The 25,327-nt window shown below is 48.5% G+C and overlaps 1 protein-coding gene across 12 annotated transcripts in view; it reads right to left on the bottom strand.

Moving 5' to 3' along the window:
* Positions 1-25,327, bottom strand: part of FRMD4A (FERM domain containing 4A) — a 614,411-nt gene that overhangs the window by 133,398 nt on the left and 455,686 nt on the right. For all 12 annotated transcript variants that reach the window (XM_058682170.1, XM_058682174.1, XM_058682172.1 and 9 more), the window contains 2 exons: positions 14,435-14,529; positions 1,379-1,471 (listed from right to left, as the gene is read on the bottom strand). In XM_058682170.1, coding sequence (XP_058538153.1) covers positions 1,379-1,471; positions 14,435-14,529 — 188 coding nt within the window. The remainder of the gene's footprint in view (positions 1-1,378; positions 1,472-14,434; positions 14,530-25,327) is intronic.

Genomic DNA, 25,327 nt, shown 5'->3' with positions numbered 1-25,327 from the left:
GCTGTGGTATGTTTGCAGCTATTAAGCAAATGAAAACGGCATTAAGCCCAAGTTTAAATGTGCTCCCCCCGCTGAGGTAAAGATACATATTCCCGCCTGTTAAACGGGCCCTTTAACTCTTCTTTAGGCTCTCCGATGCCTTCTGCAGTATCGGGAGAGCTATGTCTGAAAGGGCATCCCTGACCATGCTCTTGAGGAAGAACTGAACCGCGAACCGTTTGTGTCCTGCTCTTGAACTTCTGTGAACGTATTTTACAAGAACGGGGTAGATGTACTGGGCAATACGGTTAAGTATTCACTGGAAGATGGAGACATTCGAGATCAAATGCCTCTGCAGTTATATGCAATGAAGGTTCTGCACAGAAACTGCCTGGTGGCTCCAAGGACTGGGTGCTCCTGCTGGATTTGGACGCTTAGATCCCGGCTCTGCCCTTGAACCTGTGACAAGGCCCCCTCTCTGACTTGCCAAAACCTTCTGCAAATGAAGGTGAGAAGTCCAGCTGACCTCCTAAGACATTTGCAAACGTTGGGGTGCCCAGAAGGCTTGGTCAGTTAAGCGTCCTACTTCAGCTCAGGTCATGATCTCACTGTTCGTGGGTTCAAGTCCGCATCAGGTGAGCTCAAGCCCCACTTCGGGGGAGCATGAGCCCTGCTTCTCTCTCTCTCTCTCTCTGCTCTCTCTGCCCCTCGTGGGATTCTCTTTCCCTCTCTCTCTTCGGCCTTGCTCACTTGTGCCTTCTCTGTCTGTCTCAAAAAAAGATGTTTGCAAATGTTAACCATGAGAAGCAAATTATATTCTCTGCAGTCCCCAAATAAAACTTACAATAGATTAGCGAACAGAAAATGCCCATTGTTTCTGGTAATTTATCAGGCCATATCTTCCCTTCCCGGGGAAGGCACTGAGCGGCTGCATTTCAACTATTCCTACTTGGGATAAACTAGGCAAGTTTTAAGAGGCCAGGTGCCACATGTGATAAAAGGAAAGAAGAGACAGACATTTGTGATGTCGCTCCAAATGACTACCGCCAAAAACAATAATAATCTAAGGGTGTGTTCTTATAGGAGGCTCAGTTTTGTTTAAGATATATGCCCCCTCCCCCACAAAAAAAAGCAAAAAAAAATAAAAAAGAGGCTCTTATCTTCATTCCACACAAGCATCTTAGCACAAGAGCACAAACACGTGTGTTCGTGCACAGACACTGACATGCCTTGGACACTCATGCCCTGTGGTCACGTCTCCTGGGAATGCAGCTATACTGGGACCTCTGTCGTTGGCAATGGACCAGGACTTGATTCCCCTTTCTTGTAACCATGTTGCCCTCCCAGACTTTTCTGGACAAAGAAAAAAAGAAGCAAAAGGTTGGGGATGAACACCTACCTGACACAGAAGTACAAAACCACTGGTCCCGACTTTTTGGGGAAGTCGTGTTCCAATACTCTTCGATCCAGTTGAAGCCAGTTTAAGTGTCCCCTGAGGAGGAGAGAGACAAATTGGTTAGGACTTTGGAGTCTGCAGAAACTTCTTGTGACACAGGTGTGTGTGCCTTAGAACGGCCGGATCACAGATCAATGCAGACCTTCACCTCCCTCCCAAGTTTTCAATATATGGAGAACCTTCAGGAATTATCTGGGAAGTACTGAGTCAGCGGCAGATACTGTGTGACATGAAGGAGGGGAATGGCAATCAGAAAGTCGGGGTTTGCGACCGGCTATCCATTTCCTCGCTGGTGCTGAAATGAAGATGTAATCATTCTCTCTCTCTCTGTCTCTCTCTCTTTCGTTCTGAATTCCCTTATGTAACACCACCACACTCCTCAGTGCTTCCTTTCCCAAAGGACTCAAAACCCACTTTAGAAAACGTGAGCAAACTTCACAATATCTTGCTAGAAGTAGAACGGGGTGAGAAGTGAATCACAGACCATTTCTTTAAAAATGAGGGGCGCCTGGGTGGCTCAGTGAGTTAAGCCTCTGACTCTCGGTTTCGGTGCAGGTCATGATCTAGTGGTTTCACGTTCAAGCCCCACGTCGGGCTCTGTGCTGACAGCACGGAGCCTGCTTGGGATTCTCTTTCCCTCTCTCTCTGCCTCTCCCCTGCTCACGCTGTCTCTGTCTCTCCAAAAATTATTAAATAAGCTTTAAAAAGAAATGAAACTTACACCCACCATATGACATTCTGATCCTAGGTATTTACCTGAGAAAAAGGAAAGCTATACCTACGCCAAGACCTTCACAGACAGATTTACAGACACTTTACGTGCAACAGCTCAAAACTGGGAATAACCCAAATGTAAACCAACAGGGGAATGAGCATCACATAGTTACAGAAAGGAATACTCTGCCCCAATAAAGACAGTGAGCTATTGACATTCAGCAGCATGGATGAATCTCAAAATAATGACGCTGGGTGGAAGAAGCCACATAAAAGGATTTTATGTCTTTATAAAACTCCAGGAGGTGCAAACCGATCTCCAGTGACAGACGGTGCATCGCTGGTTGCCCAGGAGGTGGGAGGGAGGGCTCTTAGGGGGGCAAGAGGAAACTTTTGGGAATGACGGACATGTTCATTATCTTGATGTGATGGTTTCATGGGTGCAGCCACATGTCAAAACTTATCAAACTGTACTCTTTAACGTGTGTTTATTGCATGTCAATTATACCTCGTTAAAGCCATTTTAAACAGCGAACCACAGAGACATCTGATGACACACAAACGGAGCCGCTTGTGTGCTTCTTCCTTCTCTCTCCCTTTCGTCTTCCTTTTTGTAAATGTTAATTAATCACCTTCTCTGAAAAAGGGACTGCAGATGCAGCAGTGAACCAAATAGACATGATCCCTAGTCCCCTCACGATTATATTCTCGTAGGGAGACAGACAACCGCTCTTCCAATTAATTGCAGAATTACTAATCGGGATGGTATTAGGACCCAACACCTACGGTACAAGGATCATGAGTAACAAGAACATGTAAGGACCTGATGGAGTCTGGGATCTTAGAAGCACTGCCTGGCGTTTCAGTGAGATTTGAAAAACAGTAAGACTCAACTTAGTGAAGAGAAGAGGAATCACGTTCCCAGCAGTGCGGCCAGCACGTGCAAAGGCCCTAAGGTGGGAAGAAATCTGACATGTTGGGGTCCTGTGAGTAGAAAGGGATGAGGGAAGGGCCTGGGAGGCCCCGCTCAGGACAGTGGGCTTTGCAGAGTGAGGCAAAGCCACAGAGCACGTATGAGCAGAGGGGTCCACCTTTTCCTCCCCTCTCATGACCCAATCTCAGTGTACCAGCCTGGAGGACAGCGCCCTATAATCACAGTTACTCAGGAAGCTCGTGTTGAATAGACCCAACTGATACACAAAACCTCCTCAAGGTGCCTGATGCTGTGGAACACGTTTATGATACACGCGCATGTGTGAAAGGCTGGACTCACTACGTGGATAAAGTGAGACAAACGTTGCCTGACTCAGGGTATTAAAATGCTCGCCCTTCCAAGCTTCTGCTTGCTTCCAACAAATGCAAGGCGGGCAACACGCCAGAGGTTTCCACCTCCATTTGAAGACTTCATTCAGGCTGCACCTTTTGCACAAAATCCCTCTCTCAATGAAGCCCATGGCCGTGGCTCGAGAGAGGGCATTGGAATCTGCTTCTCAAGAGCGTCCACCTGGGGAACTCTGGCTCTTTTCCCTCCTAAGGATCTCCACCTAGAAAAACATTTTCTTTTTTCCCCATTACCTTTACCTTTCGGTTTCGGTTACTCTTCTCTGAGTAAGGACAGAAAATAATGGAGTGGGGGGGGGGGGAAGTTTCTGAAACCAAATGACTGGATCGACTTCTTCCAGAAAGGTGGAATAAATTCCCATCCGACTAGAACATGGGATCTGGAAACAGAGGGCCTGGGTGCCAAGGTCATACCTGAGATGCAGATAATGCCCCACGGGGTCATGTTGTTTCAAACCTCTGTGCCTTAGCTCATATTGCTTCCTCTGTAGAATGTCCTTCCCCTCCTTCCTCACCAAGTGAAGGCTGACCCACCCTTCAAGACCCAGCCTTCCTGTGTCCTCCCCCCGAAAACCTTCCTTGACCCACCTTCCCACACCACACACCAGCCTGAGCTGAGCTCCCCTCTGGAGCACCCATCCCGGGCATACAAGCTGCTGTATTTTCCTCACCCCACGGAACTTTCTCTGAGTATACTGTCTCCCAACAGGCCTTTTAAATCTGAAAAACAGAGACCTACCTCATAAGGTAGAAGTGTGTGTGTGTGATCAGCAGAAGGTGTGAACACAAATATTACCCCTAATAATTGGTTCATAAGTTCTAGCCACTCTCTTCCTGCCTCTGAAAGTGTCTAAAATCTCCCAGAATCTTCTCTTTAGGCTCAGTCTCCTGCAAACACATGCTATATGCATGCTCTATACTATGACTCTCATCATGCTGTTTCTCCTCATTGGAATAGTCTCTCCATCCTCATTATCCAAACACTAGCCACTGTTCAAGGCTGAGTTCCGGTCTTTCAGAGAAGTCTCCATTCGTTGCTTCAATCTGGGGTTTCTTTCAAACTTGTCCAGGGTTCTGTTCATGTCATCTACAAAGCATTCAGCACACTTTTATGCAATTATGTAAAATATATAAACCTTACCTCTAAGGGGTAAGTTTTCAACCCTTAAAAAAAAAAGTCATCCCCACCACCTAGCACACTGCCTGACAAGTATTAGGTGCTCAAAGGCAGGTGCTCCTCGATGGGATGACTGCCACCGAAATGGGTTTGTGCCTGCAACTCAGTTTACGAAGGTGACCTAGAGGCAACGCCGAGGTCAACGCCGCTGAAAACCAAGCTGAATGTTATCCAGAGCTCCCCTGGCAATGAGAGGCACACCAGGCCACACAGGCCCACGGGGGGAGGCCCCCGTGTTGGTTACGAGGCAGACAAGGAATAAGGAGAACTCAGAGCCTTAGTGGGGTTTCCATGGGAAAGGCAAGACAGGGCAGGGGGAATGGCTTCGGGTTGGCTGGTTTCAATGATCCTGGCAGGCTCTGAGACATCGGGGCTGTCCCCAGCCGTCTGGTCCCGGGCCCTGAACTAATTAAGGGCAGGGGCAGTCCTGGCTCGGCGTGCAGAGTTCTATAAAGAAGCTGGTTCACAGGGCTGGGCTCTGGGTCACAGGGGAGATGCCAACAGCTTTGGCTGTTTGGCTCTGGAACGTATGGATGCCAAACTACCAGAGAATCTGAGAAAAATGAGAAGAGCAATCCACCCGCCGCCCAGGCAGAGTTAAATTTTAATCTCTTGCCTGACAACAATCTGTGATCGAGGGTCTGGCAGGAGCCATCTTTTTAAACAAGGACCCTCACAAGACCAATCCACAGCCCAGCCCAATGGCCCAACATTACTGACCACACGGACTGCCGGGGATTCGACTCGGGTGTCAGGGGGAATGAGGGATTCACCCGGTGAAGAGCCCCCAAGTGGGGACGCCGTCCATGAGGAGACACAGACGCGGGTGTTACTTGGATACGACTCTTGAGGCTGCTACCTGCCCTTCTTCATCTGTGTTAAGAGAAGACAACTGAGGAAGAGATTCCCTCTCTAATTTCATTCCTCCCATTACATTTTTTAAAGTTTATTTATTTTGAACAAGAGAGCAAGTGCACAAGGCGGGGGGCAGGGGGGAGAGGGAGAGAGAGAGAATCCCAAGCAGGCTCTGTGCTGAGAGCATGGGGCCCCCGATAGGGGGCTTGAACTCACAAACCATGAGATCATGACCTGAGCCCAAACCAAGAGTCAAGACACTTAACTGACTGAGCCACCCAGGCGGCCTCACATTAAATATTTTAATTTTTTTTTTTTAACGTTTTATTTTTGAGACAGAGAGAGACAGAGCATGAACGGGGGAGGGGCAGAGAGAGGGAGACACAGAATCGGAAGCAGGCTCCAGGCTCTGAGCCATCAGCCCAGAGCCCGACGCGGGGCTCGAACTCACGGACCGCGAGATCGTGACCTGAGCTGAAGTCGGACGCTTAACCGACTGAGCCACCCAGGCGCCCCTTAAATATTTTTTTAAAGAATGGCGGTTTATTTAATTGGAAATTCCTTTCTTAGCAGCCATATATTGATTTCGCAGTTACCAAGCAATTAAATAGCTAGAAAGTAAGAAAACGGTCAGGAAGCAGAGAGAACAAGAAGGCCAGAATCCACCCAAATTGAATAGCCAGCCTCTGAGGAAAAATGAACTCCTTTTCTCCACTTCTTCTACTTGAACTCCTCAGCCCACAACTGAGGGATGTGTGGCCTGACGCACACACATGCGGAGTTCTGATAACCACGGACAGGTGGAGGTCCCCACACCCGGAGCCCTGGGACCCTAGGTGGAAGAAAGCCGGCCCACTCCATTCTAAGGGCCTGCAAAAATCTCCTCACTGCAAGCTGCTTACAAAGGCAAGACTAAAGGGACAGGTGATCATCCAAGGTCCCTTATGATAACTGCCTGATATCTGGGCAGAAGCTAAAAGACAGATTAAAACGTAAACTGGAAACTCCAGGCCGCCATTTTGGGTTTGTGAACATATCTTCTGCTCTCGTATTTGGTTCAAAGTCACATCTGCTACAGCCACCAGTACCGAGGACTCCTCACCGTGCAGGACGTTTCACTGCCCAGGTGACACCCCACCGTCTCGGCACCAAGTCCCTTCCTCAAATATTTCTTTTCTCTTGAAGTCAGGGTGGGATGGGGAACAAATAGGTCAAAGGGCCATTTTCTCTATTCAGTTTAATTAAGAGATGTCTGATAGCTTGGTTTTCATTATTCCCATTGATTTTTCATTTGGGAATGCGCATCAGAGCATTTACCAATAACAAAGCAAAAAAATAAAAAAATAAAATGCCCAGCAGACACTCAGAGTATTTATGTTACTGCTTGGCTGATAACTATCTTTAAAGCTGAGCAAGATAACACTCATTTGGTTTACGGTGGCAGAAGGTCAAACCGTTGGGTCAGTAATAAATATGCAACGGCTTCTGGGCAACGGAAATTGGGCGCATTCATTTAACACGCTGCTCTTAGCTTCTACATATAATACAAATGGATTTTTGGTAGGAGGGTTGACACCTTCAATAGAGAAGGCCCTAAGGAGGGCTTTGTTTATACAGTGCTACCGGAGGGTGGAGGTGTGTGAAAAGTCCCTCTGAGCTGATGGCTTTTTGGACCCCCCAGGAAGAACAATATGCTGTGCCTTTGGGAGGTCTTTATTGTAGACAGGTCATCTCCCATGGGATGAGCTTCCAAAGAAGGCCAACGGCAAGAGCATGAAATTCTTACAGACCTCACTGGATGGGGGGGAGTGGGCAGAGCTCTCTTCAAATGGAAGAATGTTGAGCTAGTTCGTATCCTTTGTCGGAAATATGTGTTCTCATCGAGGACAGCTCAGGGCGAGTGGTTTAGCTAGAAACTCTCAAGCAGTGGCCTTCAAGTGTGTGAGTGAGTGTGTGTGTGTGTGTGTGTGTGAGAGAGAGAGAGAGAGAGAGAGAGAGAGAGAGAGAGAGAAATTAAGATGCACATCAAGAAAAACAGATGAGTAAATAATGAGCTGTTCAGTCCCTGACTTTACGGCTTTGATTTTTTTTTTTTTTTTTACGGAGGAATATGTTCTCTTAAGTCTGTTCCAAATTTTCTTTTATAGCACCTCCTACATTATATGTGATTATTTACCTCCTAAACTAAAAATATAAGCCCTACAAGAGGTCAAGGCTAGTCATTTCTGTATTTCCAGTGCTTAACAGTGGATGCTAAACAAACACCGGTTAAAGAACGACTACGTCAGCGTCACATATGCCCCATCGATCAATATGGTTGTCGGTGTGAGACTGCCATCCACATATAGACTATTGCTCCCGCCCTAAACAGTCTCTACAGTTGAATTTACTGTTCGCCTATCTCCAGGATCTGAGCTCCACCATAGAGCTCACACTGGGAATGAAAAGGTCAGGAGGAAGCATGGATCCCTAAGTCCTCCTCAGATCGCCCCATTCTTTTTTATTTAACTCAGCTGCACACAGCAAGAGTCCTAAAGCCCTTCTCTGGTCACTAAATAGAAGGTAGTGTGGTTTGCCATATGTCTGATGTCTACACGGGCTATCGCCAAGGTAGTGATGAGCGCTGAATGCAGGTTCCCAGGAGGAGCAGTTACGACCCAAGCACAGAAGTCCTGGCACTGATTTTTCTCCCCAGTCTCCTGGGACAGAGCATTTAATGAATGGGAATTTGCAAACCGATTTCTAAAATTACTTTCCCAGAGCTGTATCTTCCTGCAATTGGAAAGCTGCTTTCCTGCTTTATTTTTATGATTATTTTATTTAGAAAGAGAGAGACAGAGACAGAGAACAAGTTGGGGAGGGGCAGAGAGAGAGAGAGAGGGAGACACAGAATCCGAAGCAGACTCCAGGCTCTGGGCTATCGGCACAGACCCTGACGTGGGGCTCGAACTCGTGAACCGCGAGATCATGACCCGAGCTGAAGTTGGACGCCTAACCGACTGAGCCACCCAGGCGTCCCCTCTATTTTAAAATTGTAGATGAGCTTGAGAGCGAATGCTCATCAGCTAGACCCTTCTCAGATGCCTCCGCCAATGCCAGTAACAACAGTAAGAACTCAAGGACACCGCAGAGCACAGGAGTCTCCCCACTGTCCCAGCACTGAGACCACCGATGCATTTCCAGTCGGACGCTTTAGACCTAAATTATTTGGGCAAATCAGACTCTGCAAACAGTACCAATCAATGATGTGATCAATTGAAACACAGCATGTTGTTAAAAAAAATCCTTAATTGGTTCTTATGCTAGGATTCTGGCTTCATGGTGTCTGTGAACCCTCTAAAATTTAAGCATAAATTATTATGTGTATAAACTTTGGTGGAGGCAATGGAATGTAACTTGTTAACAAATTTCAAAGGGGGTCTGTGATTAAATAAGAGGCTGAGAACTAGTCATTTTCTTAATTGGTATGTGAAAATACATTCTAGCCGTACCTGGCTCTTAAAATGTGCAATGATGACTAAAAACACGTTTCCTTCCCCCTCAGCTTCCTAAATACTACCTCAAGGTTTTCAGGACACGAACACTCATTTACTGCATCTGACACACCATTCTTAATATTTATCAGAGGAGATTCAAATTAAAATTTAAATGTACTCTGAAAATCATTCCTTCAGCGTGGGGTATGCTTGACCATTTCTGTGAAAGAGGCTAAAAGTTGTTTTTTAAAATATAGTATCATTGTTTTTGTAAGTATGCACTGTGCTCACTGTGGGGCTTGAACTCACGAACCCGAGATCATGAGTCACAGGCTCTAACTACTGAGCCAGCCAGGCATCCCTAGGATAAAAGTTATTTGGAGCTTTTGATGATGGGATCCTCTGTCACCAATTTACAATGTAAAAGTTAACCAAAAAAATTAAACACTTGGGTGGTAAGGATGTTGGCATAAGTCCAAAATCACAGAATTGCACGCGTGAAATATGTACAGTTCTTTGTATACCAATTATACCTCAACAAGACTATTTTTCTATAAAAAGGAACCCAAACAGAGGAAACAAAATGCTGATGGAAAACAGATCAGATAACTAAAAACACGGCTTTACTGATTTAAATTATGTAACCCAGAACCACGGGCTCTGAAAGCAAAAACAAAACACCAAACAAAACTGGGGTGTTAAAACAGCAAGGAAATAAGTAAAAAATAAAATGTATAAAGAACATTCCTGAAATGATGGTGCCAATGACTGATAAATGAACATTTCAGTTATACCATACGTGCTCATGGAAACACTACATCTGAATGAGTTTATTCTTAAACGTTAGGTTTCCCGAGTCTCCCCGGGACGGAGGGAGCCTGTAATTGTGTAGGTCCCTGGCGTGTGTCATGACATAATTGGTCATATGTGGCCCCAGATATTCAAAGCGTGAGTGAACTCGGCTTCTCTTCTTGGATAATAGGAGGAAGCAGAGAAAATTCACACCAACTTTCCTGTCTTTCTAGAACAGGGGTTTTCAAACTTGGCAACTTTAAATAATCAATGGCAGAGCTTTGAAAGATCTTGATGCCTAGGCCACAGCCAGACCAATTAAATCAGAATATGGGGGTGGGGTGGGGGCCAGGCACCGGGATTTTATAAAATGTCCTGTTAGGCGCCAGTGTGCAGTTAAAGCTGAGAACTGTGACTCTAGCAAAACATAATTATTTTAAGACCAAATTGAGGCTGGGCTCTTAGGTTGTTTCAGAATGTTTTAAAGGCTGCCAAAATGTCATTGTTTGGATCACCAGCATTCAGGGCATTTACAGATGACCAGGGATAACTCTTTGTGATAGTCATTAAAAAATAAAAGGTGTGGGGGCGCCTGGGTGGCTCAGTCGGTTAAGCGGCCGACTTCGGCTCAGGTCATGATCTCACGGTCCGTGAGTTCAAGCCCCGCGTCGGGCTCTGTGCTGACAGCTCGGAGCCTGGAGCCTGTTTCTGATTCTGTGTCTCCCTCTCTCTGACCCTCCCCCATTCATGCTCTGTCTCTCTCTGTCTCAAAAATAAATAAACGTTAAAAAAAAATAAATTAAAAAATAAATAAATAAAAAGTGTGTTGGGGGCGGGGGAGGCACGCCTGGGTGGCTCAGTCGGTTAAGCACCTGACTCTTGATCTCAGGTCTTGATCTCGGGGTCGTGAATTCAAGCCCCACATTAGGCTCCATCCTAGGTGTGGAGCCTCCTTAAAACAAACAAACAAACAAACAAACAAACAAACAAACAAACAAATAGTAAAATAAAATAAAAGGGGACTAAATGCGACTGGGTCCTGGAACAGAAAGAAAAAAGGGCATTGGTGCAAACTGGTAAAATTTAAAGGAAGTCTATAGTTTAGTACCAATAACAATAGTAAACTAGCACCAATGGTAATCTCTGTTTTGAGAAATGTAACACAGTTGGTAAGCTATTAACATTTGGGGAAGCTGGGTGAGGGGTATACGGGAACTCTGTGCTAACTTTGCCAACTCTTGTGAGCCTAATTCTTTCAAAATAAAAAAGTTGGAGTTGGATTAGAAGAGGACAAGGCGAAGCTAGTGCTAACACTGCACAAGTGTGGATTAGCTGACAATATTAAATATCTGTTGGCACAAAGTCGTGCCCTGTGGACTTAGGCACCTTATTAAAGGATACAACTTATGGTGTGAGAAAAGCTTAGAGAAACTTCCAATCTCCTGTCTTCATTTTGCTTTTATGTAGCTCTTCTCCAGCCCCATCCAGATCCTACAAAATGTCATCAACGGCAGTTAATATTAAAGGGCTTGGGGCGCCTGGGTGGCTCAGTCGGTTAAGCGTCCGAATTCAGCTCAGGTCACGATCTCGCGGTCCGTGAGTTCGAGCCCCGCGTCGGGCTCTGGGCTGATGGCTCAGAGCCTGGAACCTGCTTCCGATTCTGTGTCTCCTTCTCTCTCTGCCCCTCCCCCCTTCATGCTCTGTCTCTCTCTGTCTCAAAAATAAATAAAAAACGTTAAAAAAAAATTTAAAGGGCTCAGGGGCAACATACGACCTACAAGTCATATATTCTACTGTAAGGAATCATGATAGGGCCCGTGGTACCTTGCACTGGGTACAGAACTTTATGGCTCATAAGCACTTTCCAAATGTTAGTCTTGCTGGGTTTGCATTAGGAAATATGCAAACCCACGGAGTATACCATGGGCTGTAATAAAAGATAAAACTTCAATTTCATTTTGTTATAAGAGACACAGTGTGCACCTGCATAAATCTTTCTCTCTCTCTCTCTCACACACACACACACACACGCGTGTGCGCACACACACACACTCCACATCAGAGTACACACCCACAATTCAGACACACACTTTATTAAAGAGCCTGTGTTAGTCTGGAAGCGCCCAGAGTGAGGCATATGACCTCATATGACCACCAACGAGGCCGGGTCTCAGCCACAGGCACTACGTTCTGGTGGTAGCTGACCTCTTTCCTACCAGGAAAAAGGACAAAAGTTCCGATAATGAATGAGGACATCAGCTGCCATCTGTTGGCCCCAGGTGTTGCCAGGCCACAGCTGACTATGCCCTGAGTCATGGCTATTCTTTTGTTTCTGTCTCCTTGTCCCGGTCCCTTGGGGGCCCCTGTTCTTGATTTTCATGGGGCCCCTGGCACTGGCCGACTCCCAGTGAGTCAGGCCCACCTGGCAGCCGCGGTCCTCGCCCACCGAGCTCCTGCCAGCTGCCTCCCACTCCTACACTCGCTGGATGGGCCCTCCTACCCGGCCTCGGGTGAAGGGGATGGTGACAGCTACGCTCTCTCCTGCCCATGCCAGAGGATGGCTCACATCCTCCCCAGGACTGCCTCCGATCCCATCACTCAAGGGGAGCAGGACGCTTTCTGCCAGCCTGGCCTCACACTTACACACGCAGGGGCACACTCACGCTTTCCTGGCCAGCCCAGAGAACCAGGAACGCGAAGTCCCACAACAGACGGGCCGTTTGATAGGCCAAGTGCACTGCCCTGTTTGATCCCACTGTCCTTTTCGGCACCGCGCGGCTTCGTGCTGTCCTCTCTCTCGGGAGGAGGGTGACTTTCTACCTTCCTTCCAGCCCGTGCTGTTCAGGCAGTGATGTGCAACATTCAACAGGAGTATTTCCTCCTCGTTGGCCTGGCACGACATGCTCATTCTATGATTCTTGTTTATTCAAAAAGAAGTCTAATTGGGACTCATGGAGAGTTCACGGATGTTTTAACAAGAGTAAACATACTTGGGCAACGTGAACAATGGGATATGATTAATTGGAACTTCTGGTTTCCTTCTAATTAGTGAAATGCATGAAAAGCAATTTAGAGGGTTTCACAGTGATTCTCAGGAAAAGGGGCAGAAAACATCTGCATTTGTGAAAGTGGACGCTCTCGGTGTGTATTTGTTTTAAAGGATTTGTTGTCTTACCGGGCTGGCTCCTTCCCACCAGAACCCTCCAGCTCCCAGCCGTGCTTACTGGTCCTACTTCCAGGCCCAGTGATCATTCTAGACCAGGACTAACACTCCGGCTTTCCTTCCTGCTCAGTTCCCTACGGGCTCCAGGAGACAGGCTGACCTGGCTCCGCCCGGCTTTCCTGAGGACCGTGTGGCTCTGCTCCCCACGCCTGCAACCTGCTCACACCTCTGCCTGAAATGCTGCCAGTGTGGAAGGCAAATGTTCCAGTTCAGTCCAAGATGGTCCTAGTTTATGTGCCCTTTGACTCACGCTGTCCGATTCAGGTAATAAATCAGATGGCCAGCTCCTGAGGCTAAATGTACCCATGTGCAGATACAGCTGACGACCTATGCTCATCCCAATGTGGGCGCCTCCTGTCCCGGCTTCTGAACTTGTCTGGCCTTGATGGCACCATCTTGATTGGTGGGGCTTGGCCTTCCCTGTACTGTCTTGTCCAGTGACTCACCTAACCCTTATCTGCCAGTATTCTAGGAAATCATCTCTGTAATTCCAAATATTCGGAGGAGAGAGAGAGTGTGTGTGTGTGTGTGTGTGTGTGTACACAAAGGGGAAGAAGATCATGAACCATTTCCTTTTTTGCATCTTCTCTAGGAATCTGTGCCGGTACTCTCTTTTGCAAAGAGTACATTAAGAAGGAAATTGAGGGGCACCTGGGTGGCTCGGTCGGTTAAGCGTCCGACTTCGGCTCAGGTCATGATCTCGCGGTCCGTGAGTTTGAGCCCCGCGTCGGGCTCTGTGCTGACAGCTCAGAGCCTGGAGCCTGTTTCAGATTCTGTGTCTCCCTCTCTCTGTGATCCTCCCCCATTCATGCTCTGTCTCTCTCTGTCCCAAAAATAAATAAACGTTAAAAAAAAGAATTTAAAAAAAAAAAAGGAAATTGAAATTTTAGTAAAGATATTTCTTACTTGTGTTGCAAAATGCCACTTTACAGAGCCAAATTGAAAACCACTGAAAACAAATGTACTTTTCACCAGAGGGATGATACGAATTTTCGATTTTTATATTCGACTTCAGCCGAGACAGTGAAACTGCACAGATACTTTTCATTTGAATTTATCATCAAATTCATTTCCTGTTATTGTTACTCTAACACTGGAGAGAAAATATTTAATTTCCAGAAGTTTTCATTTAACTTTAATAGGAAACAAACCCATTCGAATCCACTTTAGGAAAAATACACAATTCAGTTCTGAACACGAACCTGCTTGACTGTGAGAACTAGTTTACCTAATAATTTTATATTAGCATCACCCTAATTATATCCTTTGGCCGTTCCAGGCATGATCACAAGGTCTTTGAAATTTGGATGATGAACTTGGACTGACCCCATACCGCGGGACCCAAGCGGCCTGCAAGCAGATTCCGCTGTTGACAGCTGGGACTTTCCCTGTAGGATCCGAGGGCTCGGGGTAGCACTTACGTCTCATCTGTGAAGGCTATTCCGAAGTATTCCTTTTCCTTCAGGTTGAAGTGCGATGCCACGAGGTCCAGGAGCTCCTTGGCCAAAAGCTTGGGCTGGAGGGAGAATGAGATGGAAAAGGGACGAGTGAATAGAGGTGACTCATCCTCAGACACACAATCTCAGGTTGATGTAATTTTTTAAATGGAATGTCTCAAAGCTCAAGGACATCAATGCAAGTGATTTTTTTAATGTTTTATTTATTTTTGAGAGAGAGAGAGAGCGAGCATGGGAAGGGGCAGAGGGAGAAGGAGACTGAACCTGAAGCAGGCTCCAGGCTCCAAGCTGTCAGCACAGAGCTGGATGCAGGCCTCAAACTCACAGACCGTGAGATCATGACCTGAGCCGAAGTTGGATGCTCAACCGACTGAGCCACCCAGGCGCCTGTATGCTCCACGATTTTATTTATTTTTTATTTAAAAAAATTTTTTAAACGTTTATTCATTTTTGAGAGACAGAGCATGAGCGGGGAAGGGGCAGAGAGAGAGGGAGACCCAGAATCTGAAGCAGGCTCCAGGCTCTGAGCTGTCTGCACAGAGCCCAACGTGGGGCTCGAACTCATGGACTGCGAGATCATGACCTGAGCTGAAGTCGGACGCTCAACCGACTGAGCCACCCAGGCGCCCCTATGCTCCACAGTTTTAAATCCAAACAATAAAAGTACCCTCCCTCCAGGAATGTTAAAATTAAGGTCAAAGAACCTGGGGAGTAGAATTGAAGAAAAATTACAAACTCACCCTCCAGCTGCCTTTCCAAAGGAGAAGTCTTTAGATGAGAGTGTTATTTATCATAAACTCTTTTTTAAACATCTCTGTCAACTGGGGCTCCTGGGTGATTCAGTCGATTAAGCACCGACTCTTGGTTTCAGTTCAGGTCATGACCTCACAGTTTCTGAGTTCGAGCTTTGCATCCGGCTCTGCGCTGACAGCACGGAGCCTGCTTGGGGTTCTCTCTCCTCCCCCCTCTGCCCCTTCCCCTGCTTGGTACCTCTCTCTCAAATAAACATTTTAACAAGTTTAAAAAAACAAATAAACATCTCTGCCAATCCAAAAGAGCATGCCAGAACTTTCGGCATGAAAATACTGTAGACGCCGTATGGTCAATACATCGTTCCCCTTGGTCAACTGGGGTCGAGATGACCTCAGAGCGCCAGGCTGTGAGGTGGGGGCAGAGGAGGGAAAGGCCGTCTGAAGGAGACATGTGGCTAATGGGAGTAGTTATTTCTAAATCAGCTTCCAGATCAGGTATCTGCAAAGCCATGGTCCTTCTGACAATTACCGCACTCCAACCATACATGCTGGGTCTCCAATCAGAGTGAAACCAAAGATTCCAGAAGAGAAAACCTTGTGTTTTTTTCTTTGTGTGTATACACGTGTGGGCATTTATGCCCATCGATACAGCTTCCCGAGTGTATTTCCCACTCTACTGGTTACTCGGCTGAGTTTCTCTGTTAGGAGAGTGCACAAGGGACATGTCAATCAAGAGTCACATGACAGTTTCAGCTCTTATTTCACTTTTTAAAGAAAGTTTATTTTGAAAGAGAGAGGGAGAAGGGGGAGGGTGGGGCAGAGAGAGAAGGACAGAGAGAATCCCAAGTAGGCTGCATCAGTGCAGAGCCTGACATGGACCCTAATCCCACAAACAGCGAGATCATGACCTGAGCCAAAATCAAGAGTTGGACACCTAACCGACTGAGCCACCCAAGCACCTTCTTGTTTCACTTTTTGAGTGTTGCTATGAACTGTACCGAATTCATATGTGGAAGTTCTAATTCCCACTGTGGTGGTATTTGGGGGTGGCCCCTCTGGGAGGGTAACTAGGGTTAGATGAAGTCATGAGGGTGGGACGGTCATGAATGGGATCAGAGACCTCATGAGAAGAGACATCAGAGAGACTGCTCTCGCTCTCCCTCCCCACCACGTGAGGACACAGGGCCAAGGCGGCCAAGGCGGCTGTCTACAAGCCACAAAGAGAGCCCTCATGAGAACTCAACCAGGTTGGCACCCTGGTCTCGAACTTCCAGCCTCCAGAGTGTGAGAAAATAAATTTCTGTTGTTTAAGCTCCCCCAGTCTGTGGTGTTTTGTTACGGCAGCCCAAACTGACTAATACAGGTACACTTCCTTTAATTCGGCAAACGTACTGACCATCTCACATAAGCCGGGCACTAACCAATCCTGCAGGGCACAGAGAAATGAGTAGCACGCAGCACCTGCCGATAAGGAGTGCTTATCAGGGGCACAGAGTATGAGCTGCTGTGCATTTCAAAGAGCCAAAGCAGATGGTTTCCCTTTGCTGTCTCCCTCCTGGGCTCACAGGGTGGCAGCCTCTGGGCCTCAGTGACCATCAATTTACCGACGAAAGCGCCTGGGAATGACAGGGCTCGTGAAGGTACAGGCTGTTGCCAGCACCAGGGGGTCCCCGGCCACCCAGATACAGAGCATGTGATGCACAGGCCATGCCTGAATTTGGAAGATACTATGGCGGATTTTTAAATTGCTGGGCGCCATACTTTATCTGTCCAAATGACTGCCATTCCTTTCAAAGCAGTCACGGGATTTCTAGGACGCCTGCTAATGCTCACAACATTTTTGATAATCTTTCGGGATGCCTGTGAAGCCCGTGTCACATATGGAAAAGCATCCTGACTGGTGAGAAATCTCTTTGCACTCAGAATGGATCCGAGTTTTTTCTAAGTGGCAAAAGTCACTTAAAGTCTTGTGAGTGGGACAGAGGTGGGGGAGGTGAGCACGCTGGGTCACACTGGTCTTACAATATGGGGTGATTACTGTGGGTTCTTGGGGGTTATGGGGAGGTTTCTGGCCCAAACTTGGAAATGACAGGAGTAGTAGTTCCTTCCCTTTGAGAGTTAAACGTTAAAGCCAACATCTCAACGGAACTGATCAGAGACATGGAAACTTACCCAGGAAGCGAAAGAATTACTCTCAGGGCTGGTATAGTTTTTTCTAGAACATGATTAAGCATAGTAATCGTTCTATGGAAGGGGCGGGGTGAGTGGAAGGTGTGTGTGGGGAGGGGAATGCAGGGGGAAGGAAACGTGGTCTTAGCCAACAGGCCTTGAATATTGAGGCCCTGGAAGTAAGGCTGTTTACCTGGCGGACGTGGAGGCCTGGAACTCTAGCTGACCATATGAAATGCTCATCCATGTAACTCTCCTTGTAACGCCACTCCTTCTGAAGAATTCACTGAGGCAATGCTGAGTCCTAGATATGGTGCTGAGTAACTCTCCCATATGACCGCCTTACCATCTAGCATAAAAGTCTATCATTCTTTTTGCCAATGGAGATCCTGAGACTTGGAGAGATCAGGCAGGCCGTCCTGTGTCTCACAGCAAAGCCAGGATTCCAGACAAAGTCGGGCCAGACTCAAGGGCCACGTGCATCACGTCTCTGCCATCTTGCCTCTGCTGACTCAGTTCTTGGGTGAGAAGTCAAAGGCCCCTGTGCCCTGAGGGCCCTGTGTGGGTGAGGGTGATATCACTCACCTGAAGCCAGTACACTCACACTATGGATTTACACGTCGGTACTTTGAACTCGGGTAATGTGAATCTTCCCCCGAGGATGAACCATCATGTTTCTGAGTCGGCAGAGCTTAAGAACGGACTTGACATGCTGAAGAAATCACCAGAGTAATGGATGCCATCCTAGGAGCCTCGTGACGGACTTGTGGCTGCTCTGTGGTGACACAGCCCTGTGATTTACCCTGTAACCACAACCCTGTCCGCAGTAAGAAAACGAATTTTCTCGGCGAGTCGTAAACTGAAGGCAACCACAAGGCTCTGAGCTCTAGCCGCACCACCAGGATAACCTCTATCGCCTCCAACTACCTCTTTTAAAGAACCGTATGCATATCTTGTTTAAAAAGTGAAAAGGGTGAGTCCCGTTACTTTCATACAAAGGCTATCAGAGGTCCTATGTGCCATGCTCCGTGAAAAGCCTAAATTTATTAGCCACAGTTTACGAAGAGGGAAATAAAGGCACTGAAGGGGAGACTAACAGATCCCAGAAGATGCGGAGGGGACAGCTCCTGAATCTGAGGCTCCTGTGGAAGCCACACTCTCTTCCTCCGCTGTCACGGTGACCAGCGACACGGCCGCGGGAAGGTGCCGCATCGGTGAGAAGGAAGACTCCGGCCCCACGGGCCTGATGGATGTGTAGTGTGAGCAGGAAACAAACCGCACCGTTAAGCCCCTGTGACGTCTGGGGCTGTGTGTCATCCCAGCATAACCCGGCCTACCCTGATTGATTCAGGCAGCGTATCAATTACTCTCTAATTCTCTGTATGGTTGGTTTAAAAACCACTTAAGGCTTCAGCTCTGTGATTTCCTGATCTTGCAACCTGAGACAATATCCCACCTCGACACCATGATGATTAATGTGCTACATGGTTCCGAACATTTCTTAAACTCGTTTAGAGAAAGTTGCTGGGTAAGCACAAAGCTTTGGGCCATGATGTACTTGGAAGGGATGTTTACAGAAGCCTTGCTGATTGCACTTTGCTGGTTACTTGCGCTGTAAACATTCGTGGGGCTTTGCAGGGGCCAGGCGGGGAGCGAAGACAGAAAGGCAGCCGGTGGCCCAGTCGAGCCCTACAGGACATACCAGGCAAGCTGTGCGCATGTCAGGTCAGAAGCCGGCGGCTCTGGGTCACTGGGCTGTCCTGGCCTGATGAGGTCAGTGCATTTAAGTCTGGCTTCCTCCCAGTCTGTAATTAACTATGCTCACTCGAGAGCTTCCCCCTTTGCATTTTCTTTTTTTCCTCAGGTTCTTTTTTCATTTGTCCTTCTACGTTTTTATTCCTCCTTATGCATGACAAATGGAACCTCTTTGTAAATGTCCCTCTCAAAATGTGCTGCCTGATGGAGCTGCTCATGATGTTAGCAAGATGGCCTTTCTGGGGCTTAGAAGCCTGGGTTTCGGTCACATTCTTCAGGGGAAAGGGCAGGGTAGCTCTTTGGCATTGTGGTCTCACTCTGCCACCCCGATCTGAGTTCTGCAGGGCTCTGGACTATTCCGGTGGCAAATGTGCTCAGACCCGGCACATGGGGGCTTCCAGAATGAGCCCTGCCTAATGACTGGTCCGCCTTCCAACGTGGGACACGATCAAAGAACACTTCCTGCGGACGCAGGGCTCTGAAGTGCTGTAGGCATGTCCCCAAGACGATGATCCTTCCAGGTGACCTCTGTGAGCCACCCTGGCACAACCCAGAAAGAGGAATTGGATGATCGGTGGTACCCTGTCTCCTCTCCGATTTTCCCCACAATATTTCACCATCGCTCACATATCATACTGTCTCTTTAAACTCAACACGACTACATCCCAGACAGATGCTCGCGGACAAACTACAATCTCTCTGAGCGTATCTTCATCTCTAAAATCACCAGCAAGCGGCGCCTGGGTGGCTCAGTCGGTTGAGCGTCCGACTTCAGCTCAGGTCATGATCTCACGGTCCGTGAGTTCGAGCCCCGCGTCCGGCTCTATGCTGACAGCTCAGAGCCTGGAGCCTGCTTCCGATTCTGTGTCTCCCTCTCTCTTTGACCCTCCCCCGTTCGTGCTCTGTCTCTCTCTGTCTCAAAAATAAATAAAACATAAAACAAATTTTTTTTAAATAAAAAAATAAAAAAATAAAAAAAAATAAAATAAAATCACCAGCAAGATCCAGGAACTGGATTCCTGCCTTAAAACATTCATCTTGATGTCATTATTAAAAGTAGCTTCTTTCTTCTCTAAAAAAACCACCCAACCTTCTCAAGGTCTATCCACCTATTCTGCAAAGCTTTACAGCCATTCTGTACCCCCACCTTGATCTCTCAAATCCAGTCAGTTTCTAAGTTACCTAACCTCTCTGTGCCTCAGTTTCCTCAGCTGCAAAATGGGGATGGTGACTGTACCCACGTCCCAGGACTGTTCTGAGGATGAAATGAGTTCACTTCGATCTACACAAAGTGCGTAGGCAGTGCCTGGCACCAAGTGAGTGTCCTATATGTTCATTATTATTTCAGACCCTCATTACCTCACCTGTGAATTATTATAATAGCCTTCTAAATGGTGTCAGTTGCTGAAAGCCAGCCTGGTATTTCAGGCCACCCTTTGACTCTAAATCCAATTTATCTATGCAAACTCACTCTACCCACTTCCCTACAAAAGAACTCACTTCTGTTCAATCTTTTTGTATTGGTGTAAGGGAAACGCCAATCTCATTTTGACTTCCTAAACTTTTGCCCACACCATCCTCTCTCCTCCCCCTCCCCGTGTAAATTTATCCTCTTCAAGGCCCGCTTCTTCCAGGAGGCCCTCCCTGACCACACCACCGCCAAATGGTCTCTTTTCCCTCCGGATTTCTGTAACATTTGCCAGGCGTACCTCAATCACCCTTGGCACGCAGGCTCTCGTGCTGCGGTGAATTTAATGTAATTTGAAAACTTTCCAATTGTGGGAGGATACTCATAAAACCGACCATCTTCACAGCTTGTAGGTATCCAGTTCAACACTGTGAAGCATAATGAGTAGGTGAACGTATCGGACACGTACAATATATCAGGCATACTGTTACACAACCCATCTCCACAACATCTTCCTCTTGCAAACAGAAACTCTGTTCCCATTAAACAACAACTCCCCACCCCTCCTCCCCTAGCCCCTTGCAACCACCATTCTGTTTTCCATCGCTCCCGTCTGACTCCTCTAGGTTCCTCATATAGGGGTGATTTTACGGTATTTATCCTTTTGTGCCTGGCTTTTCTTCCTTAGCATAATATCCTCAAGGTTCATCCCTGTTATAGCAGGCGGCAGAATATCCTTCCTTCTCAAGGCGAAGTAACATTCCACTGTACGGAGAGGCCACGTTTTGCTTATCCATTCACGTGTTGATGGACACTTGGGCTGCCTCCATGTTTTGGCTGTTGTCAATAACCCCGTGTGAACACAGTGGATTTTGTCTGACGGGATTTGTTGCACCCTATAACGGGCAGAAGGGTGGCCCGCAAAAGGTACGCCCACCCCCTAATCTCTGGGAACATGTATTACCCTACATCCCAAAAGATGTAAGACTCCCGAGAGGGCAAGTTTATCCTGGATTATCCAGGTGACCCTGAATGAATGACATGGATCCTTCTAGGGCAGAGGCAGAGGGAGTTTTGACACAGGGACACACACACCATAGACGGTCACGTGGAGAAGGCAAGACTGGAGTGACAAAGCCACGTGTCAAGGAAGGCTGGAAACCACCAGCAGGTTGGAGATGCAAGGAACGGGTTTTCCCCTCAAGCCTCTGGAGGAAGGCACGCCCTGGCCAACAGACTGACTTCAGCTCTGCCTTCCAGAACTGCAAGAGAACATGTCCCTGTAATTTTTTCCCTGCAGTTTGTTTATTTTGAGCGAGCGCGCACGAGTGGGGGAGGGACACACAGAGAGGGAGGGAGAGTGTGTTTCTGTAATTTGTTTTCGAGTTTGTTTATTTTGAGAGGGAGAATCCCAAGCAGGCACTGTGCTGTCGAGCCCAGCAGAGGGCTCGAACTCCAGAACAGTGAGATCATGACCTGAGGCAGAATCAGGAGTTGGACTCTCAACCGACCGAGCCACCCAGATGCCTGCTTCTCCGATTTTAAGCCACCGAGTTTGTGGGTGGTTTGTGATGGCAGCCTTAAGAAACTAACACCCATGCTCAGACTGAAACCCCAAAAATCTGGTATCCCCCATAGTGCCTGACATACAGTTCGCGACAGCAGGAAACTCTACCCCGGGTGGCTGGTTGAGGCTTGAGTAAAAGGGATCTTTGATTAGTATCTGAGTTCTCTCTTTATAATAGTGTTGACTTTCCAGGCAAGGAAGCCATACCCACAAGTCCAGGTGGGGAAGCCTCTGTCTCAGAGCCACCCATGGGTCAGTCAATGGCACAGTGGGTTTCAACTCAGGGGACTCTCCCCTCAAGCCCTTGCCTGTCATGGGGGCATCGCATAGATCCTAAATCAAGGGAATTGCCACTTCTGAATTAATTGCATTAAGAAGAATGAAAACACCACACGGCTCCCATCTGTGCTTGGGGGGCAACCAAGGCTGTAGGGCCCCAAGACTGACCCCTCCCTTGCTTTCCTCCCCAAGGCCATTTAGGACAATCCACTTCTCGTGCTGTGTGCACAGGGACCACTGGGTGGCCGGCAGCATTGCTGGCCGGGCCCCCATGAAACAGCGATTCCCTGCCCGGCAGTGGCCATGGCTGGGCGGGCGGCAGAAGGTGCGGGAAGAAATGCAGTCACTCTGCCCTTTCTTTCCAAGTTCTCTGGAAACCTAGAGTGAGGGAGGGGTGCAGAAGGGCAGCTCCAAACACAGACGTCTGAGTCTGCAGCCTCTTTGAAGCCCTGCCCGTTACTGTGTTTCCCCAGCAGCTGGGAGCCTGTCTCTTGCCCTCCCCCTGCCCCTGGGGGCTCTGTAATAAGCAGGGCCAGTGCTCATCGGCTGCCCATTATTCCTGGGGAGGGGGCACCGGTGATGGAGAGAAAGAATGAGGTCATTCTGCACGGGGACAAGGGTCTGGTGGCCCTCCCCTTCCCGGCCACCCTCTAGATGCTCCGGCTGATTAGCTGGGGAGGCCGGCTTCCTTCCTGCCCTCTGAGCATGGCCCTGGGGTCTGTGACAGGGGCAAATGGAGGCCACCTCCTCTCTGTAGGCTGATGTGAAGAAGCATGAGTTCTGGGGCTTTCCAGGCCCATGGGATAGGTAGCAGGGGTCCCGAAGTTAAGTTGGTCCTGCCAGAGAGAGCATCTCTATGGAGAGGTCCCCATCCGGCCAGAGGACCCGAGACAAACCGCTGCATTTGCAGCTGAGGAATGGCCGACAGCGGCCACGGCCACCATTAGGCGCTTCTGTTTACGGGTGTGGCCCCTGTCCCACAGCTGTACTAGGTGCTTTACACAAACTGATGGGTCAACTCTCACCAGAAGCCTGGGGAGAGCATGCCTGATGCAGGAGGGAGCTGGGGGGGCGGGGGGGGGTGTTGCAGAAGTAACTGGCAAACACACACTAGTGACTGGCAGATCTTAGCCGAACAGCAAGATCACCCTGGAATGCTCGATCCTATAAAGAGCCGGGCAGACCCAGCACCCACTTAACTTCCAGGGGAGGAAACGAAGGCGCAGTGGGTGCGGACCTGCAAGGACGAGGGAGGTCCCTTAACTGCCAGCGCAGGTAGGGCTGGGGTCCGAGCACCCACCGCAGCCCCTGGGCCCTTCTCTGGTTCTGTGTAAGCAGGGACCATGCGGGTTGTTTGAGAAAGGGCCACAAAGTTCTGGAGCAGGAAGCACAAACGTGACAAGGGCTGTCCCGGCAGGCAGAAGGCGGTCATTTGCAAACATTCTGCTAAGGTCCAGGTTTCCTGGCCTCTCCCCGGCTCTCCCTCCTGCTGCTCCCCACCCCCTACCCTGTTCGTCAGCACCATCGTTTTCTGCAGGCCTCCTCCTGCTGGGTTCTGGGCTGCAAGCTGCACTTGTATCGTCCAATTCAATCTTCAAAACAATCCTGCAGTGGTTTCTGAATGAGGACACGGGGGGCTTATGAGTGTTAGCATGCCCAAGGTCATAACCCCCCCAAGGGCAACAGGGCACAGGAAAGGCGTGAGTCTGGGAGTGACTCCAAAGCTTTGGCTTTAAAGACTGGGTAAAGATCCAGCAAGTAACATAAATCAGGAGGGGTGCAATCAGGAGGGGACTGAAGCTCCTTTTTCTAGATGCAATAGGATTTTGCCTGACCGTAAGTTCCTGGAGGGCAGGGATCAGGTTTTAGGAAATATCACAGCCCTGCAACCTAGCACAGTGCCTGACACACAGCAGGTGCCTAATAAAGGTTCCTCACCGGCAGACTGGGATACACTAAAGGGTCCCGTAGTTGAGTGTTACGGCAGCCTCACAGGGAAGCAGACCACAGGACAGGATGACACCCACCAGCTCTCTCAAGCACAGGACCACCGGGCAGAGACTGTGTGTGGCTGTGCTGGGTGACGTGGGGCCAGATGCCACGTGCTCGGATGCGACAGAGTCGCCCGGTTTCGACAGGATGCCACGATGCGTACTTTGGCAACGTGACTCGTAAGCCCAAGAAGAGATGTGTCGTGTCTGTACTCCTCACCCCTATTTCAGTGCACCTCTTCCTCCTACGGACTTACTCCCTGACACCAGCTACGGTCACAATCTCACAACCGGCTCCTTGAATGGCTTCCCTCCCCCTCCTCCCCGTCCTCTCTCCTGCCGACAGACAGACTTTGCCATTTAGCCTAGAGACGGGGACTCCCGGGGACAGCCCTTCTGGGTTCCTGTGCAATTCCTGAAGACTATTCTTTCTACTATGCTGTTGGAGCCCCTTGTTCTCTTCCTCTTATTTCCACATGGCTTCTTCCCACATTTTGCTAAGATACAGCTTGATCTCAGGTTCAGAAAAGTTGGGGTTGGTATCAGCCTGGGACGCAGAGGTTTTCTCATCCGTGCATTTGAATGATGCCCAATGGGAAGGCTTTGACAGGCGTACATAATTGCTGCTCCTCCAGAAATGCAAAGTGCTTTCGCCAGCCGGCTGGGGAGCCTGCTTTATTCAGGATCTGCCCCCCCTGGGACCCTGGGCGGGCGGGCAGGTGTTCATTAGGGAGAGCCTGCTGATTAACACAGTAGCCCCCAGACGCTAGCCCGCTCACGGCAATGTCACAAGGACACTGCCACCCTTGCAGGGTGGCTCTCCTCGGCAGCCTCTTTGCATTAATGAAATAATAACTGTTTCGCTGAGGCGAAAGCACAGACACACAACAGTCAACGTGGTTCCATCGGATAAGGCTGCCAAGTCAATTCTGAGAT

This window comes from Neofelis nebulosa, chromosome 8 (assembly GCF_028018385.1).
Source record: "Neofelis nebulosa isolate mNeoNeb1 chromosome 8, mNeoNeb1.pri, whole genome shotgun sequence".
In the NCBI taxonomy this organism is placed as follows: domain Eukaryota; kingdom Metazoa; phylum Chordata; class Mammalia; order Carnivora; family Felidae; genus Neofelis; species Neofelis nebulosa.
This window is presented reverse-complemented; position numbering and strand designations above follow the sequence as displayed.